This window comes from Lithobates pipiens, unplaced genomic scaffold, assembly GCF_037356315.1.
Source record: "Lithobates pipiens isolate NorthernLeopardFrog02 unplaced genomic scaffold, aLitPip1_a1.2 Scaffold_1, whole genome shotgun sequence".
Lineage (NCBI taxonomy): Eukaryota > Metazoa > Chordata > Amphibia > Anura > Ranidae > Lithobates > Lithobates pipiens.
Genome location: NW_027507685.1, coordinates 229,225,940 through 229,247,263, shown reverse-complemented (window position 1 = coordinate 229,247,263; position 21,324 = coordinate 229,225,940). Strand labels below are relative to the sequence as shown.

Below are 21,324 nucleotides of genomic sequence, written 5' to 3'. Positions count from 1 at the left end.
GACGGAGGCAAGGAGGCAAGGCACGGGACGGAGGCTCGGGACAAAGGTAGGCTGGACACACACACACACACACACACACACACACACACACACACACACACACGGATGGAGACACACACAGGGATGGATGGATGGATGGATGGAGACACACACACACAGGGATGGATGGATGGATGGATGGAGACACACACACACAGGGATGGATGGATGGATGGATGGAGACACACACACACAGGGATGGATGGATGGATGGACACACACACACACAGGGATGGATGGACGGACACACAGGGATGGACGGACACACAGGGATGGACGGACACACAGGGATGGACGGACACACACACAGGGATGGACAGGCATGTCTCACCCTCGGCTTATACACGAGTCAATAAGTTTGCCAGTTTTTTTGGGGGTAAATTGGGGGCCTCGGCTTATATTCGGGTCGGCCTATACTCGAGTATATACGGTATATATATAATGTATCTATATAAATAATGAATAAAATGTATATATATGTATAATGCACCCCCAAGTCAAAGACCATATTATCTCTGCCTGGGCTTTAGGTCATATTATGAATTCTTGGAGGTTTCTTCTTTCATGGCAAAGTGCTTCTTTTCTCAAATTAATAATAATTCATGTATCATGTACAGTTTTATTTTCCCACATTGTAAAAATAACTTGTCATCTGCTTTACTGAGGTTTTGGTTTGCCTGGATCAATAGAATTAAAATAGTTCCACCATACTGAAGGTTGGTTCTCTTACGCTCTTTGGACCTTAGTAGCTTTTGATGGCACAGTGGCGGCGTTTGATGGCACAGTGGCTTCGGTTGATGGGCACAGTGGCAGCAATTGGTGGGCACAGTGGTTGCGTTTGATGGCACATTGGCTGCATTTGATGGCACAGTGGCTGCTTTTGATGGGCACAGTGGCTGCGTTTGATGGGCACAGTGGCTGCGTTTGATGGCATAGTGGCTGCGTTTGATGGGCACAGTGGCTGCGTTTGATGGCACAGTTTGTTTGCTCCCCCCCAAAAATTTTGAGCACCAGCCACCACTGAATGGGATCATCATTGTGCCCTTCTCCTTACTTGTTGAATGACAGGCTGAGGGCATGTACATTCCAGTTGAATGCCATTTAGTGAGGCTGGCTGTCGTTCAAACTGGAGGGCTTATTTTATTTTTCATTTTAATTATTTTAATTATTTATCTTGCTGCTTATCTTGCTCGTTCTGCTTTCAAAATTAACGCCAGGCAAACATCTATTCACACACATATGTGAAATATTTCCTCTACCAAAAGATTTATAATTCTGTGCAGCTATTTTTGTGATTCATATTCCTCTGCCAGACTGTACACCCAGAATGGTGTACCAGTACCACCTTCTCTATTACAGTTAAGTAATATAGCAGTGTTATTTACCCTCTCCCTAAACCTGCTGACCATGAAGAAGAATTACACTCTTAAGTTATCAATTATGCTAATTCTGTTGTTATCATGACTGCGCAGTCTCTGACCATTTCCTGTATCATTGTCTGCACACAGTCTCTGACCGTCTCCTGTATCATTGTTCGCACAGTCTCTAACCATCTCCTATATCATGGCCGCACAGTCTCTGACCATCCCCTGTATCATTTCTCTGCACAGTCTTTGACCATCTCCTAGATCATGTCCGCACAGTCTCTGAACATCCCCGTATCATTGTCCGCACAGTTTCTGACTGTCTCCTGTATCATTGGCTGCACAGTCTCTGACCGTCTCCTGTATCATTGTCCGCACAGTCTCTGACCGTCTCCTGTATCTTTGTCCGCACAGTCTCTGACCGTCTCCTGTATCATTGTCCGCACAGTCTCTGACCGTCTCCTGTATCATTAGCTGCACAGTCTCTGACCATATACTGTATCATTTTCCACACAGTCTCTGACCATCACCTGCATCTTTGTGGTGTGATTGTCTCTCAGCACCTTGTCTGTGACTCCAGCTTTTCATACCGTGTTAGCCAGGTAAGAGTTTGCTTGTCATTACCATAATAAAACCGTCTCCTGTATCACTGTCGGCACAGTCTCTGACCATCTCCTGTATCATGGCTCCACAGTCTCTGACCGTCTCCTGTATCATTGTCTGCACTGTCTCTGACCGTCTCCTGTATCATTGGCTGCGCAGTCTCTGACCATCTCCTGTATCATTTTCCACACAGTCTCTGACCATCTCCTGCATCTTTGTGGCATGATTGTCTGTCAGCACCCTGTCTGTGGCTTCAACTTTTCTTACCGTGTTAGCCAGGTAAGAGTTTGCTTGTCATTACCATAATAAAACCGTCTCCTGTATCACTGTCGGTACAGTCTCTGATCGTCTCCCGTATCACTGTCGGCACAGTCTCTGATCGTCTCCCGTATTACTGTCGGCACAGTCTCTGACCGTCTCCTGTATCATTGTCTGCACAGTCTCTGATTGTCTTCTGTATCACTGTCGGCACAGTCTCTGACTGCCTCCTGTATCATGGCCACACACAGTCTCTGACCGTCTCCTGTATTATGGCTGCACAGTCTTTGACCATCTCCTGTATAATTTTCCGCAGTCTATGACCATCTCCTGCATGAATTCACATTTACAAGACAGCACAGAGGATAATAAGTAGGCAGCTGCACAATTTGATCTATATCTGTGTGCGTGTAACATATATATATCATTTTTATAATCATATTTTTCCCATTATGGGCGTGAATGGGGCCTCATGTCTAAGTTTTGCCTAAGGCCTCACAAAGTCTAGAGCCGCCTCTGATTTCAGTTATCTTGCAAACCTGGCCTGTTAGTGGGCCCTGAGGACAGGGTTGATGACCACTGCAGTAGCCAATCGCTGTCCTGGGATCGTATTTGGTCTGTCGGACCGGCACACAGACGAAGGGTTTTCCTGATAGAAATTGAGTCCGTCGGACAGATGTGAAACGTTTTCTATTTATAGGTCCCTCGGAATTTAAGAAAAAACGTCCAATGAAGCCCACACACCATCGTAACATCCGACGGAATTATTCTGCTGGACCTTTTCTGCTGGAAAGTCCGGTCGTGTGTACGCCGCATTAGTTGTCTCTTATTCTGTCCGCTGGCTGAATAAAAGAACAGGCCCGTCTATGGCCGGCTTTAGTCCCATATGAAGGACCGCTGGAAGCTCCGCATTTGTCACCTATTATTAGTAAAGTGTTTGTATAGTAGTGTGTGCAGCACTGATAGAGATTATAACTCATACACGGCATAACACAGACCCTCCACACCCCCCATATACCGGTGCTGTACTCACCGGAATGGACTCCTATGACAGACACACAGAGGAGTGCGGCGGCCACAAAGAGCCTCATTCTCTTCTTTGTACGGAACCAGAACCGTCCTCTCACCTCACCCACTTCTACTGATACTATGTGCAGGAGGAGGCGGAGACTCTGTACACAGGACGCTGCTGATTGGGTGATAATTATCCCCCATCCAATAGAAAAATTCATACAGAGATGATCACCAGTTGCTGGGCAGAAGCAGTGTGAAAAGGTTGTCTAGTTGAGGAATAGAATGGGAGAAAGTGAAAGTAAAATGCTGAGACGTGGGGAATTCCACATCCTGAGCCATGATCACTGAGCGGGGAGATGTGATTGGTTGGAACAAGAACTGAAGCCTTGTTACTGGCGGCCGTTTTGTCATTCGCAGTTCAGAATAGAAAAGATTATTTTTCCACCATTATCATAACATATCTTGATAACTTGCTGCACATTCCCTGACAAGTTGTACACTTGCAGAGCACTTGAAGCACAAGTTCTAGTTGACACTTTTCAAATTTGCATAGCAAGTCTCTAGCAAAGTTTCAGTGGTGAGTAGGGTTTGCCCCTGTCTGGGATTCACCCGGACAGTACGGGTTTTGAATCACGTGTCAGGGATTCAGTTCACCTGAGCCCTGGACACAGTGTTCAGACCCAGCTGAGGAGACTCCTATTATGACTCTGTAATGGGTCTCCCATCCAGGTGTCTCCCTCCCCTGCCTGCACTGTCTGGTGCTCTGGCTGAGTCTCCGGCGCTGTTTTAGTTTTGCGGTGCCGTGTGACACATTGCAGGGCGGCTGTGAGGAGGAGAAACGTGCCGATGTCTACTCCATGCAGACACACAGCCCCGGGCTCTTCCCCTCTGCAAGCCGAGCATGTGACCTGTCCGGAGTGTGACAGACACAGAGCCTGCCGTGCAAGCCGGGGACACCGACCGCTGGGCAAGTGCAGAGCTGAGGGCCCTTCCTTTCCTCCTATTAAGTCTTTACTTACTCTCCAGTGTGGGACTTGTCATGCTGGTCTTTCCAGGGACATGGCCAGTGCTGCCAACCTACCAGACTAAAATTCACTGACACAAAACTCAAAATTTACTGGCACAGCCAAGTTCTTACTGGCATTTTCTAAAAGTTACAAAATGACGGTTTGTAGTGCAAATTTCAGTACTTAAGCTACAAACAAGTACAATATACAGTTAGCAATGTAGTTTAACCGGTTCCTGACCGGCGCACTCCGATATATGTCGGCAGAATGGCTCGGCTGTGCAAATGGGCGTACCTGTACGTCCCTTTGAATTTGCTGCCGTGCCATCGCGTATGCGCCCGTTGCGATCTCCGTGAGCAGGATCACGGGTCCCGTGGACTCGATATTCGTGGGTCCCGCAGACTCGATGCCCACGATCGTCTCACAGAGAGGAAGAACAGGGAGATGCTGATGTAAACAAGCATCTCCCCATTCTGCCTAGTGACACTGTCAATGATCATAGCTCCCTGTGATCGGGAGCGTGATCAGTGGTGTGTCACACGTAGCCATGCCCCCCCCCAGTTACAATCACTGCCTAGGACACACTTAACCCCTACAGCGCCACCTAGTGTTAACCCCTTCACTGCCAGTCACAGTAATCAATGCAATTTTAATCGCACTGATCGCTGTATAAATGTGAATGGTCCCAAAATCATGCCAAAATTGTCCGACGTGTCCGCCATAATGTCGCAGTCACAATAAAAATTGCTGATCGCTGTCATTACTAGTAAAAAAATAAATTATTAATAAAAATGGCATAAATCTATCCCCTATTTTGTAGACACTAACTTTTGCACAAACCAATCAATAAACACTTATTGCGATTTTGGTTAAAAAAAAATATATATATGTAGAATACGTATCAGCCTAAACTGAATAAAAAAATGTTTTTTTTATATATTATAGCAAAAAAACAAAAATATTGCTTTTTTTTCAAAATTGGCGCTCTTTTTTTGTTTATAGCACAAAAAATAAAAACAGCAGAGGTGATCAAATTCCACCAAAAGAAAGCTTTATTTGTGGGGAAAAAAAGGACGTCAATTTTGTTTGAGAGCCACATCGCATAACCGTGCAATCTTCAGTTAAAGCGACGCAGTGCCAAATCGCAAAAAGTGCTCTGGTCTTTGGCCAGCCAAACGGTCCGCGGCTTAAGTGATTAACCACCTCCCGCCCGCCCTATAGCCGAATGACGGCTGTAGAGCAGGCGGGTTCCTTCGCCTGGCCCTCCCTGGACGTCCTTTTGTTTACTTCCGCAATGCGCGCCGTCGGGGGCACGCATCGCGGAAGTTTTGTATTCGCCGTGTCTCCCGGAGACAGGCAAACACAGATCGCCGTGAACGGCCAATCAAAGCGGCCGTTCACAGCGCGATCGCAGCTGCCAATGGGAGATGATCTCAAATGTAAACATATGAGATCATCTCCCATTGCCGTGTCTCTCCCTCCTCACACAGAGACAGCGTGTGAGGAGAGAGAGGATCTGTAAGTCAGCCCCAGTGCCATCTGTCAGCCCCAGTGCCATCTGTCAGCCCCAGTGCCAGTGCCATCTGTCAGCCCAGTGCCATCTGTCAGCCCAGTGCCATCTGCCAGTAGTGCCAGTGCCGCCAGTGCCACCTGCCAGTGCCACCTGCCAGTGCCACCTGCCAGTGCCACCTGCCAGCACCAGTGCCATCCGTCAGCCCCAGTGCCGTCAGCCCCAGTGCCACCTGCCAGTGCCAGTGCCACCTGCCAGCACCAGTGCCATCCGTCAGCCCCAGTGCCGTCAGCCCCAGTGCCATCAGCGCCAGTGCCACCAGTGCCACCTGCCAGTGCCACCTGCCAGCGCCAGTGCCATCTGCCAGCTGCAGTGCCATCTGCCAGCCCCATTTGCCAGAGCAATTAGCCAGAGCAAATAGCCAGCACCATCTGCCAGTGCCAGTGCCATCTGCCAGTGCCAGCCCCAGTGCCACCCCCAGTGCCATCTGTCAGCGACATCTGCCAGCGACATCTGTCAGCCCCATCTGTCAGCCCCATCTGTCAGCCCCATCTGCCTCCAGTGCCATCTGCCTCCAGTACCATCGTCAGTGCCACGTGTTGTCAGTGCCACGTGAGGTCACTTTGTGGGCATTTCCATTGTCCTGGTGCTCCAGGGCCTTCAAAACTGTAATAGGTGGTTGAGAAATAAGATGTGTAATTTATGCTCCTAGAACGCCTGATGGTGCTATTTCAATATTGGGCCTCTGTATGTGGCCAGGCTGTGTAAAAGTCTCACACATTTGGTATCGTAATACTCAGAAGGAGTAGCAGAACGTATTTTGGGGTGTTATTTGTGGTATACACATGCCATGTGAGAGAAATAACCTATTACATTGAAATTTTTGTGAGAAAAAAAATCTTAATTTTGCAAAGAATTGTGGGAAAAAGATGACAACATCAAAAACCTTACCATGCATCTTAGTAAATACCTTGGAATGTCTACTTTCAAAAAAGGGGTCATTTGGGGGGTATTTGTACTTTCCTGACTTGTTTGGGTCACAAGAAATGAGATAGGCCACCAGTACATCAGATGTGATCAATTTTGTGCGATTCGCACCACAGCTTGTAGACTCTCTAACTTTCACAAAGACCAAATAATATCCACTAATTTGGGTTATTTTTACCAAAGATATGTAGCAGTATAAATTGTGGCCAAAATTTATGAAAAAAAATTATAATTTGCAAAATTTTATCACAGAAACAAAGAAATATGCGTTTTTTTTCAAAATTTTCGGTCTTTTTTCATTTATAGCGCAAAAAATAAAAACCCCAGAGGTGATCAAATACCACCAAAAGAAAGCTCTATTTGTGGGAAAAAAAGGAAAAAAAATCATTTGGGTACAGTGTTGCATGACTGAGTAATTGTCATTCAAATTGTGAGAGCACCAAAAGCTGAAAATTGGTCTGGTCAGGAAGGGTGTTTAAGTGCCCAGTAAGCAAGTGGTTAAGATAGATATTAAGTTAAAAAACAAACAAAACAAACAAACATATTTCTTATGTTATTTTTGATATACGGTAGTAAGGGTGGGTTATTATAACCAGGGCAGCCATCAGAAATTCGTGGGTCTCTTATACAACTTTAGACCTGGGCTTGCCCACGGGCCATCCTACTGAATCCGCACACCGGCCACCTCACCTGTACACACTTAGCCCCCCTGCAATCCTGTATATATGTCATGCCCCCAAACCTGTAAATATGTCAGCCCCCCCACACACACACACACACCTGTATATATGCCAGCCCCAGGGCCATCTTTAAGGCAGGGCAAAAGGGGAAGCTGCCCTGGGCCCTGTCATTGTTGTGGGGTCCAAAGCAGCTGCCTCATACTTGCCAACTATCCCAGCTTAAATGTCCTTGTCCCTTGAAGTTTTAGCCCTGTGCTGTGACCCGAAATCTCAATGTGAAGTTCTGGTACTAATGCTGCTCACCTCTGCCCTATTGTTGTGTACAGATGACTTACCGGCAGACCCTTTGTTTACATGTAAATAACTGGCATTCATATGTAAATAGCGGTGGCATTACTAAGAAAATAGCTGCGGGCATCGCCATTCCTATGTATATCATGCTTCCCTGCAGTAAGGAGATGATGTGCTGTAACCTCTATCAACCAATCAGTGAGCAGTATTGCTGTATAGTAATCTCTATACATTATTTGACGTAACCTCGCTTCGGGCTCGTCCTCGCTGCGCTCGGCTCTTTTTTATTCCTACTCTATGTCCACTTGGATAGTGGGGATATAACCTTGACTCACGGCGCAGGTGCCGTTCATCCTCGGCAATTTTCGGAATCTGTGTTGCTGTGTACTGCGCATGCGCAGTACACAGCGGACACTATCCGATGGAGGACGTTATTAGACAAGACAACGGCCCTGGCCAGCGCCCTCCACACAAACCTGTATATATGTCAGCCCCTTACATACACAAACCTGTAAACACATAAGGTTCTGGCCCCTCCCTTTCCCTCACAGCCCCTACCTGTAAAGAAGGCCTACCTGGTCCCAGCTCGTTTCACAAAGCTGACATGTTGCTGAGAAGCTCAGTACAAATCACACGAGGGGTGCACATACACATAGTAGCCAGAGGTGGCAGTAAAGAGCTTGATGTCTGAGCTCAGTGATACGAGAACTGCAGAAGCTGTGAAATTGTTTCTGTAATGCACAGCAAGGCTCCCCTCCACATGTCCGTCCATTTTCTGGCCCTGGGGCCCCTTACAGTTGTGATGGCTGTACCCCCTGATTACAACCCATCAGATTTTGTCATGTATGTCCAACTGGAGAGATTTCCCCTTAATTTCTGTTCCATAACCACCACAGAAAGTGAGCAGAAATCCCAGGTAGCCACCAGGATCACCAGAATTTATGTCCCCAATTCTAAAGACTTCCTGTCTCCATTGCTCCATCCCTCCTTCACCTTCTGTCTCCATCCCTCCTTCACCTCCTCTCCCCTCTCCATCCCTCCTTCACCTCCTCTCCCATCTCCATCCCTCCTTCACCTCCTCTCCCGTCTCCATCCCTCCTCCACCTTCTCTCCCGTCTCCATCCCTCCTTCACCTCCTCTCCCATCTCCATCCCTCCTTCACCTCCTCTCCTGTCTCCATCCCTCCTTCACCTCCTCTCCTGTCTCCATCCCTCCTTCACCTCCTCTCCCGTCTCCATCCTCCTTCACCTCCTCTCCCGTCTCCATCCCTCCTTCACCTCCTCTCCCGTCTCCATCCCTCCTTCACCTCCTCTCCCGTCTCCATCACTCCTTCACCTCCTCTCCCGTCTCCATCCTCCTTCACCTCCTCTCCCATCTCCATCCCTCCTTCAACTCCTCTCCCGTCTCCATCCCTCCTTCACCTCCTCTCCCGTCTCCATCCCTCCTACACCTCCCGTCTCCATCCCTCCTACACCTCCCGTCTCCATCCCTCCTTCACCTCCTCTCCTGTCTCCATCCCTCCTTCACCTCCTCTCCTGTCTCCATCCCTCCTTCACCTCCTCTCCCGTCACCATCCTCCTTCACCTCCTCTCCCGTCTCCATCCCTCCTTCAACTCCTCTCCCGTCTCCATCCCTCCTTCACCTCCTCTCCCGTCTCCATCACTCCTTCACCTCCTCTCCTGTCTCCATCCTCCTTCACCTCCTCTCCCGTCTCCATCCCTCCTTCAACTCCTCTCCCGTCTCCATCCCTCCTTCACCTCCTCTCCCGTCTCCATCCTTCCTACACCTCCCGTCTCCATCCCTCCTACACCTCCCGTCTCTATCCCTCCTTCACCTCCTCTCCTGTCTCCATCCCTCCTACACCTCCCGTCTCTATCCTTCCTTCACCCCCTTTCCTGTTTCTATCCCTCCTTCACCCTCTCTCCCATCTCCATCCCTCCTTCGCCTCCTCTCCCGTCTCCATCCTCTGTTGCAGATCCCTCCAACCTCTTTACCCTCCATCACTTCCATCCCTCTGTTACTCTCTCCCTCCCTTCTTTCATATTTCCATAACTCCATCCTTTTATCTCTTGCTCCATCCATCCCTCCATCATACTGTCCATCCAACAATCCTTGTGCCTTATATCCCTCCACCATCCTCCATCATTTTATCCCTCTATTATTCTGTCTATCCCTCTATCTTTCCATAACTCCATCCTTTGCTCCATTACTCCTTTTCTCTGTCTCGCTGACATCCCTCCATGCCTTGCTCTATACCATCATCCATCTTTCTGTCACCAAATCTATAAATAGGGCTCTTTCACACATATATGTCCGTTTTCACTGACTCCACTTGCTCAGCAGGGATTGTTCCGTTCATCCCCGCTGAGCCGCCGGATGACAGGTCTGTCTCCGCTCACTGTGCAGGGACGGACCTGTCAGAGCCCCGATCTCCTCTATAGGGGATCGGATGAAAACGGACAGCTGGGTCACCATCCATCTGGATTTAGCGGAGCGGATCGGATGTCACTTATATATGTCACCGCTGACATCCATCACTCCATAGAGGTGCATGGAGCGTCCGTTCAGGTCCGCCTGAAAAACTGACAGGCTGACCTGAACGGTCCGCTTGTGTGAAAGGGGCCCAATTCACTCCTCGCTGTTTCCATCTCTCTGTCCATCCACCTTCCCCCTCACTCCACTACTCTGTCTTTCCATTATAAAACCAAAATACTCCAATGAGCTTCCACACCAAATTTTCTCCCTACTTATTAAAAAAAAAAAAAAATATGAATAATAAACACCCTAAGATCATCAAGCACAATAAATAATCAAATATATAATGATAAATCATACATTTTATAGACAACACACTGTACAACATCAACACTTTTCATCTACAAAATCAGTTCGATCTGTGATATTGCTGCTGCCTCCCCTCTCCTGACATGCTGCCAGGGGCGGGCTGGGCTGGGGGCAGAGTGGCAATTTCCCCCCAGGCTGCTCTGATTCCCTGTAAAAGGGCTGCTATGCGGCCAGCTCAGAAATGCGCAAGTGCTGCCCCTCTCTCCCTGTGCCCGCCCCTCTCTCCCACACTCAATGCAGCCGTCTGCTGTGTAAAGTGGATATGTGGGCGGGAAACTTTAAAGTCGGCAGCCACAAAGTCCCATCCTAAACATGAAGACACTGACTGAGCCAGTGAGCCTCCTGCTGGGACTGCATTGTGCAAGTGAGTGAGCTGTGCAGACTCCTCCCTACTCTGTCTCTCCCTAGGCCTTGTCATTTAACCTCCTGCCTGCCAGGCACTTTCACCCCCTTCCTGCTCAGGACAATTTACAGCTTTCAGTGCTCTCACATTAAACCCAGGTTCTCATTGGAGGGATTTGGCATGCAATTGGTGCAACAATTCCACTTGCAGTGTCAAACCGATTCCCAAAAGTAGTTTCTGTACTACTTGTGGCAACTTCGGAATGCGATTTCGATAGACATTTGTATAGGAACACGCACAGATGTCTCTGAAATCGCACCCCAAAGTCGGGATTGACATGCGGATATGAAATCGTTCATCTGTACTCGCTTGATTTCATTCCCGATGTTAGTGTGAACCTGGGCTCTGAATGATCATAGCGCTGTCAAGCAGCACTGTACCCATATTACATTGTTGTCCTTTTTTCACACAAATGGAGTTTTCATTTTAGTGGTATTTAATCACCACTGGGGGGGGGTTTAGTTTTTGCTAAAATATGAAAAAAGCCCAAAAAAAATAAAAAATTAAATACATTGTCTTGAAAAGTATTTATACCCCTTGACATTCCTCACATTTTGTCATGTTACAACCAAAAATGTAAATGTATTTTATGTGATAGACCAACACAAAGTGTCACATAATTGTGAAGTGGAAGGAAAATGATAAATGATACAAATAAATATGCGAAAAGTGTGGGAGGGCATTTGTATGGCGCCCAGTTTACTCTGATACCCCTAACTAAAATCTAGTGGAACCAATTGCCTTCAGAAGTCACATAATTTGTAAATAGAGTCCACCTGTGTGTAATGTAATCTCAGTATAAATACAGCTGTTCTGTGAAGCCCTCAGAGGTTTGTTAGAGAACCTTAGTGAACAAACACAAGCATCATGAAAGTCAAGGAACACACCAGACAGGTCAGGGATAAAGTTGTGGAGAAGTATAAAGCAGGGTTAGGTTATATAAAAATCTCCCAAGCTTTGAACATTTCACAGAGCTCTGTTCAATACATCATCGGAAAATGGAAAGAGTATGGCACAACTGCATACCTACCAAGACATGGCCGTCCACCTAAACTGACAGGCTGGGTAAGGAGAACATTAATCAGAGAAGGAGCCAAGAGGCCCATGGTAACTCTAGAGGAGCTGCAGAGATCCACAGCTCAGATGGGAGAATCTGTCCACAGGACAACTATTAGTCGTGCTCTCCACAAATCTGACCTTTATGGAAGATTGGCAAGAAGATGTGGAAGAAGGTGATCTGGTCAGATGAGACCAAAATTCAACTTTTTGGCCTAAATGCAAAACGCTATGTGTGGGGAAAAACTAACACTGCACATCACCCTGAACACACCATCCCCACGTGAAACATGGTGGTGGCAGCATCGTGGTGGGGATGGTTTTCTTCAGTAGGGACAGGGAAGCTGGTCAGAGTTGATAGGAAGATGGATGGAGACAAATACAGGGCAATCTTAGTAGAAAACCTGTTAGAGTCTGCAAAAGACTTGAGACTGGGGCAGAGGTTCACCTTCACCAGGACAGTGATCCTAAACTTATAGCCAGAGCTACTATGGAATGGTTTAGATGAAAGCATATTTATGTGTTAGAATGGCCCAGTCACAGTCCAGACCTAAACCCCATTGAGAATCTGTAGCAAGACTTGAAAATTGCTGCTCACAGACGCTCTCCATCCAATCTGACAGAGCTTGAGATATTTTACAAAGAAGAATGGGCAGAAATGTCCCTCTCTAGATGTGCAAATCTGGTAGAGACATCCCCAAAAAGACTTGTAGAGAAAGGGGGTTCTACAAAGTATTGATTCTGGGGGGCACCATACAAATTCCCCCCACATTTTTCACAAATTTATTTTGTATCATTTATCATTTTCCTTCCACTTCACAATTATGTGCCACTTTGTGTTGATCTATCACATAAAATCCCAATAAAATACATTTTATGTTTTTGGTTGTAACATGACAAAATGTGGAACATTTAAAGGGGTATGAATACTTTTTCAAGGCATTGTAAGTCATTTTTTCCTTCACTGAAGTTCACTGATAGGTGGCATCGATAGGTGGAACTTATGGGTGGCAATGATGGGCATTAATGGGTGGCACTGAAAGGCAGCACTGATTGGTGTCACTGATGGGCAAAGACTGGCGTCACTTGCTGGGCACTACTAGGGCAGCACTGTAATTAGTGTCCTAATTGTCTGTACAGTCTCCCCTGTGAGGAGATGCCGCTGATCGGTTCTCTTTACATGCTGTCCTTTACATGTGATTGGCTGTTATTGGACACAGCCAATCGCATGGGTAAAGAGCCGCGTCATTGGCTCTTTACCAAGACCGGGGTCATGCTGTCATTGTTGTGTCATATTTTTCTTGCTTCATAACATCAATACATGTTATAAAACCCGGTGGGCATAGATGGTGGGCTGATTCGGTGGTACAATGGGCCACTCGACTGGACTTGCCTCCCAGGCTTAAGGCTGCCAGCCCTCCCCTGCATGCTGGGATTTGTAGTGCCACAGCCTGACACATGAGGAGGTCATGCAGGAGAGGAGACTGTGCCTGGTAATGGGTAGGGACAGAGAGGTGTATTGAAGATTGGGGGGAGATCTCAGAAAATGTGTTCCCTATAGAAGCAGAGCAGTTCACAGTCCCACACAAAACCGATCTAGTGTATAACAGCATAAGACAGGAGTCTGCTACACAGAGCCCATCCTTTCCCCTCTCCCCTCCCCCCACCCTGCCCACTAAGATAAGCTGCCGACAGAACTGTCTGCATTTAACTCAGCTAGCTTACCTAAGGTTAGGCTGAACTCCATCCTCCACTGCAGACTGTCTCCACTCCTCCCCCTCCCAGCATCTCCTGTGAGGATCTCAAATAAGGCGCGCTGAGAGAAGGGGGAGGGTACACATAGCTTCACTCAGTCAGATCATTGGAAACTCTCAGTCTCAGCTGCCTCCGACTGGGAACTGCACATGCACAGTTGAGCCAAGAGCATCACTAGTTGAAAGTGTATGTATTCACTGGCAGGCTTTTCACTTTTTACAGACTTTTAGAGGCACTGAAAATATGCCCAGTTTTTACGTGCTGCCCGTAAAAAAACACGGGCGGTTGGCAACACTGCTAGGTAGACCAAAACACAGCCAAATGGACGGACAAATATGTAGAGGTGTAGTTGCCACTAGTAACAGACAATCCACCAATTCACCCTGCTGCTAGACTTCATATATCAGAGTCAATCAATAGTCTTTTGCTGTTTTTTGTTGTTGTTTTATTGGGGGGTACAACTCGGATGGGAAAATTATATATGGGATGCCCAAAGAATCGTTTGTTTGCCATTACATTTTAAAGATTACATTCACTAGCACAAAGTTAGAGCCAGAAGAAATGATGTGCATCTGTACTGAGTATAATTCCCCTCCTGCATCTCCATGCAGACTGTTGCTCCTCCTCTGCTCAACTCCTGCAGACTATTCCTTCCAAGAATTCCCTATCCATTACCGAGTAAAGGGTGCGGACATCACTCTTGACCATGTAAGAGTGATGGTCCCAGAACTTCTTCTCTCCTGCACAAAACTTCTTTAAAGTGGAGGGCCACCCTGAAAAAAAAGGAACTGTGTGTCCCAGAACACAGCGCGCCCCATTCACAAAGCACCGCGTGACTCGCGCATGCACAGTAGGAAACTGGCAGTGAAGCCGCAAGGCTCCACTGCCTGTTTCCCTTAGTTAAAATGGTGGCGCCGGGACCCGAGAGCTGAGGGACGAGTCAGCCTTGGGCGGCTGACATCGCGGGCGCCCTGGACAGGTAAGTGTGTTTATTAAGTCAGCAGCTACAGTGTTTGCAGCTGCTGACTTTTAATTTTTTTTTCAAACCGGCCCTCCTCTTTAAGTGAAATAACGTCACATCCTTTTCTACTGAGCATTAAGGACCCCCTCCGAATGAGTTCCTAAGCAGGCTCTGGTTGCTCGCTTCTACTAGGCCTGAGGCCTGCAGCACCTCTACCTGAGGGCCTAGTAGCTTAAAAGCATTGACATGAATGGTGGACTACTGTTCCCAGCCAGCCCAGCTTGCAAATCCTGCGCCCTCAGGCCACATCGATTTGACACAGATCCAAACAGTCTCTCCTCTGATCCAGGACTCCTCATCATTCACTGTGTAAATGATGAAGACTATGCTAATGACCATGTAGAAGCAAAGTTCCCTCACAGACTTCCTGGCACATCCAGCCCTCCACTGTGGTAACAATCACTGACCTTCAACTGCACTGAGTCCTAGATGAGGAACTTGACTGGACCATACGTTCCGACTGCTTCACCTGCCCCTCTGCTCCAGGAGTTCTTTATCAACGACTGTGTGATGACAAAGACATTGGCAATTACTGTGTAGAGGCAAAGTTCCTTCACAGCTCTCCCTGGGCCTCATCCTGCGATTGGTATACCCCCCAGATGGGGGCTCTCCTGCTGCTGCCTAGTATTCTATTCCTCACTTCACTCAGCTGACATCCCCCTCAGTGGTATGTTACCTCGGCTTATATAGCAGGCCTGCCCCCTGCCAATACCAGTTGGGGATTGGTCAGGGCTCCCATATGAGCTGCCTGCCACTCCAGTTCCAAGCCCTGGCCCTCTTCTAGAATATTCTCCTTGGAAGCAGGAGAGGCGCCTCAGAACTAGAGCACAGGTGGTCACACCCACTGCTACTCTGACCACTCCCGGCCCTCAGATCAAAACAGACAGGCCTAGCTTGCAGCATAGGTCTGCCTAAATTTGCCTATGCTGACAGTACCTAGTAAAAAAAAAAATATTACTAGCACCTACCTATTGGTAGAGGGTGCTACAAATAGAAGAACCAACTAGATAATAGTGATTAAAACATTCACATGTGAAACCCGACAAACCAGGAAAAAGAAAAACCATTTTGTATAAAGTTGTCTATGGAGGCTGTGATTTCCTTTTGTTCTGAAAGCCATGAAACCCAATTATTGAATCTGAGGGATAAAACACCAATACAATTTAGTAATAAACATTCCATTTTTTGCCTAGAAACAAAATAAACCAATGGTTATATACCTGTAATAAGACATTAGCATATGAAACACAAATATACATTCCATAAAAAAGTCTTTCTAATATGCTTTGGAACAGATCACTTTTTTAAAATACCAAAAATTGTTGAGCTCAACTTTAATTACTACCACGTGGATTTTTGTTTAATGGTATACAATTAATTCTCCCCCCAAAAAAATGTATTCACCATGGTGAGAAAATAATTTGCAACTCATAAAAAACCTTTTAGCGGTACCATTTATCTTTAAATCATAATACTGAACCTCTCCAGAACGGTCTCTCTGGAAAACAAACACATTTTAGTAAATACACATTTCAATTCACTATAACAGTTATTTATCTTGGCTCAGGTAATTTGCATGTCAATACAGATCTCTTTACACTCTCCCCGGCCTGGTCAGAAAGAAGGGGGGACATTTGGGTGGGTTCTCAGCAGTGGAGACAGCAGACCTCACAGTTAGACGACACAACATACATTCCATATTCCACACACACACTCACACAATTACACAGGTTAAAGACAAACTCTACACATCACACATATCAGCGTGTTTTCTATAATAACATGAACTTCTTCTTAAACCCATAACATCTGTTTTGTAAGGTTGAAATTCTTTCAGAGATCCGTCCCATTTCATTGGCTTCTTCTCAGCCTGTATGGACGCATTCTCAGGATTTTGGAATGGGACCCATGACCTGGGTGGTCCATACTTCTTCCACCTAGGCCACGTGGTGACGCATGCAAAGTACACTTCAGAATCACATCTTGTGGTCCTATATGGATTATGTTTACTGACTTTTTCAATGGGACTGGATAGACAGAATTTAGATATGTGACCAAATACCCCACATAAGTGACATTTTATCTTATCTAAAGTGGTGCAACATCTCTTAATGACAGGCTTTGTATTAGATGACTGGGAAAGTGGGATGGCTTTTTCTGGATTAGTAGATTTTGCCTGCAGCTTACAAAACATAGAGGCAATTTTTAACCACTTGCCTCCCGGGCCCTTACACCCCCTTCCTACCCAGGCCATGTTTCAGCTTTCAGCGCTGTCGCACTTTGACAATTGCGCTACACTGTACCCAAACAATTTTTTTATCATTTTGTTCACACAAATAGAGCATTCTTTCGGTGGTATTTAGTCACTGCTGTTTTTTGTTTTTTTTTACAAAAAAAGACCAAAAATGTTGGAAATTTTTTTACTTTTTTCTGTCAGTAAATTTTGTAACAAAGTAATTTTTTGCCTTCACTGATGTGCGCTGATGAGGCGGCACTGATAGGCTGAACTCGTGGCCAGTGATAAGGAGACACTAATATGCTACACTTATGGGCAGTGATATGTGGCACTGATGAGCACTGATAGGTGGCATTGATGGGCACTAATAGGCGGCACTGGTGGGCATTGATAGGCAGCACAGGCGGTACAGATGGGCACTGATGAGTGACACTGATGGGCATTGATCAACAGCAGTGATGGGCAGCACTAATAGGCGGCACTGATTCCCAGCAATGACTAGCATCGCTAATGGTTACTGATTGATGGCACTTGTGGGCAGTGCTGGGCACTGATTTCTGCCACTGGGGGGCACTGATTGCTTGCATTGGTGAGCAATGATTGGTGGCACTGTATTGCATTATTGTAATCTGGGCACTGATGATCAGTGCCCTGATTACATTCCTAGATGTCCCACTGCGTGATCCTACATTCCTGCCAGTGTGAGTCAAGGAGAGCCGATTACCTGCATCTCCGTGTTTATATGTGACCGGCTGTGATTGGACACAGCTGATCACATGGTTAGAGCCGCAGACACGGCTCTTTACAGAGATTGGGGTTGTGCCGTGTCCTAGCAACATGCGGGAGAGTGGCTGTTCTGGGACAGCGTCAGATGACGGCATCCCAGAACAAGAGCAGCACTGCCCGCCATCATTTGATGGGCGGGCGACAAGTGGTTAAAGAGCTCTTACCTTCCAGAGATTTATTCTTGTTGATACATACCTTAGGTGTGGAGGGTGTCCCCCTGAATTCAGACCTACCCAAATCAGTTGCTCTGTTATCGCCTCTATCTGAAAACTGAGTGAACGGCTCCTGGCAGCTGACAGATAACGGCTTCACTTCACTTTCTGCATCCTTCAGTCTTTTTCCCAACTGATGAACGTTCTCCTGTAATCTTTGCTTTTCTAGTACTAATTGCTGGTGGATGGCCTCAGAATTTGACATAGAGGCTTCTAAAGTACTGATGTTCCCATTGGTTATTTCTAGCACTTCTTTTAGGGATGGGTTTTACACTTTCAAATGTTCATACTGTTTCACTAACCACCTGGCCACAAAGATTAGCGGTATTTTTCCCGTGCGCTTACTACATCATCATCCAGTGACATTTAATTTCACATCCTCTCCCATGGGTAGGGTTCACCACATTCAGATCCCCTCTTTGAAGCAATTCTATTACCCATCCTTATGGATGCTTGGACCCTGACCTGATTTCCCAACCTTTTTATAGGTTTCTCCTCCAGAGGTAGCTACTTTCTGGACCGTGATTGGGCTGACAGGTACCGCTCTGGTCACCGTTGCTTCTTTTCACTACTTGTCAGAACAATATTTTCCCTGTTTGTGACGATATTCCTTCAAGAAACCTGGAGATTTTCCTGAACTCTTTAGTTCAATCTCCTCTGTGGACTTTTCCAAAGTATTATAAAAAATGGCTTAACCACTTAATAACCGCCCTATAGCCGAATGACGGCTTCAGGGCGGTTTCTTAACTCTGGGAGGCCGTCATATGACGTCCTCCCAGAATTCCGCTCTCGCGCGCCCCCTGGGGCCGTTTACCACGTGATCGCTCCGTCAAATGACGGAGTGATCACTTGTAAACAAACCGGCGTCATGTTATGACGCCGGTTCCTCCCTCCCCCTCTCTGTACCGATCGGAACAGCGGAGGGGGAAGAGATCGGTGTCAGCAGCAATGTGGGCTGCATCTGCAGTGCCCACATCGCTGCTCACCGAAAATTAACTCCTCAATTCCCTGCAAATACTCTGCAATACCCTGCCATTACTCTGCATTACCCTGCATTACTCTGCAATACCCTGCATTACTCTGCATTACTCTGCATTACTCTGCAATATCCTGCAATACCCTGCATTACTCTGCAATACCCTGCAATACCCTGCATTACTCTGCATTACTCTGCATTACTCTGCAATATCCTGCAATACCCTGCATTACTCTGCAATACCCTGCAATACCCTGCATTACTCTGCAATACCCTGCAATACTCTGCATTACTCTGCATTACTCTGCAATACCCTGCAATACTCTGCAATACTCTGCATTACACTGCAATACTCTGCATTACCCTGCCATTACTCTGCAATACCCTGCAATACCCTGCCATTACTCTGCATTACTCTGCATTACTCTGCAATACTCTGCAATACCCTGCAATACTCTGCAATACCCTGCAACGCACTGCAACACCCGCCAATACCCTGCAACACTCTGAAATGCTCTGCAACACTCTGCAATGCTCTGCAACACCCACCAATACCCTGCAACACTCTGCAATGCTCTGCAACACCCGCCAATACCGTGCAACACTCTGTAATGCTCTGCAACACCTGCCAATACCGTGCAACACTCTGCAATGCTCTGCAACACCCTCCAATATCCTGCAATGCTCTGCAACGCAATACTCTGCAACGTCATACTCTGAGATACCCAGCCATACTCTGATATACCCAGCCATACCCAGCCATAGTCGGTGATACCCTGCAATACCCAGCCATAGACACCCACCCCCCCCGCCGCCCTCCGGTGCTTCTACCGACTCGCCAATACGATCAAAGCCAGAATCTTTTTTTTTTTTTCAGGCTTCCCAGCTTAGAGGTGAGATGCGGGGTCTTATTGACCCCATATCTCACTGTAAAGAGGACCTGTCATGCCATATTCCTATTACAAGGGATGTTTACATTCCTTGTAATAGGAATAAAAGTGATCAAAAAATTTATTTTTGGGGAAAAAAATGTCAAACTAAAATAAATAAAGTAAAATGAACAATATATATATATATTTTTTTAAAGCGCCCCTGTCCCCATGTGCTCACATGCAGAAGCGAACGCATACGTAAGTCCCGCCCACATATGAAAACGGTGTTCAAACCCCACATGTGAGGTATCGCTGCGAACGTTAGAGCGAGAACAATAATTCTAGGCCTAGACCTCCTCTGTAACTCAAAACATATAACCAGTAAAAAAAAATTAAATCATCGCCTATGGGGATTTTTAAGTAGCGACGTTTGGCACCATTCCACGAGCCTGTGCAATTTTGAAGAGTGACATGTTAGGTATGGATTTACTCGGTGTAACTTCATCTTTCACATTATGCAAAAATTGGGCTAACTTTACTGTGTTTTTTTTTTTTAAGCACAAAACATTTTTTTTCCAAAAAAAAGCATTTGAAAAATTGCTGCGCAAATACCGTGCGAGATAAAAAGTTGCAATGACCACCATTGTATTCTCCAGGGTGTTTGCTAAAAAAACATATATAATGTTTTGGGATTCGATGTAATTTTCTAGCAAATAAATGATGATTTTTACATGTAGGAGAGAAATGTCAGAATTGTCCTGGGTGCTCCAGAACGCCTGATGGCGCTCCATGCATGTTGGGCCTCTGTATGTGGCCACACTGTGTAAAAGTCTCACACATGTGGTATCGCCGTACTCGGGAGTAATAGCAGAATGTGTTTTGGGATGTAATTTGTGGTATGCATATGCTGTGTGAGAAATAAACTGATAATATGACAATTTTGTGAAAAAAAATATTGATTTTGCAAAGAATTGTGGGAAAAAATTACAACTTCAAAAAACTCATCATGCCTCTTACTAAATACCTTGAAATGTCTTCTTTCCAAAAAGGGGTCATTTGGGGGGTATTTGTACTTTTCTGGCATGTTAGGATCTCAAGAATTGAAATAGGCCGTCAGTACTTCAGGTGTGATCAATTTTCAGATATTGGCACCATAGCTTGTGGACTCTATAACTTTCACAAAGACCAAATAATATCCACCAATTTGTACTTATTTTTACCAAAGATATGTAGTGGTATAAATTTTGGCCAAAATTTATGAAGAAAAAATTACTAATCTGCTAAATTTTATAACAGAAATGAAGAAAAATTCATTTTTTTTACAGAATTTTCTGTATTTTTTCTTTTATAGCACAAAAAATAAAAAACCCAGCGGTGATTAAATACCACCAAAAGAAAGCTCCATTTGTG

At 46.1% G+C, this 21,324-nt stretch overlaps 1 protein-coding gene across 1 annotated transcript in view; it reads right to left on the bottom strand.

The window, feature by feature from the left end:
• The window catches only part of LOC143984130 (class I histocompatibility antigen, F10 alpha chain-like), a 174,296-nt gene extending 170,871 nt beyond the window's left edge, over positions 1–3,425 (bottom strand). The window contains exon 1 of the mRNA XM_077484443.1: positions 3,298–3,425. Coding sequence (XP_077340569.1) covers positions 3,298–3,355 — 58 coding nt within the window. The 5' untranslated portion in view covers positions 3,356–3,425. The remainder of the gene's footprint in view (positions 1–3,297) is intronic.
• Positions 3,426–21,324: the final 17,899 nt, after the last annotated feature.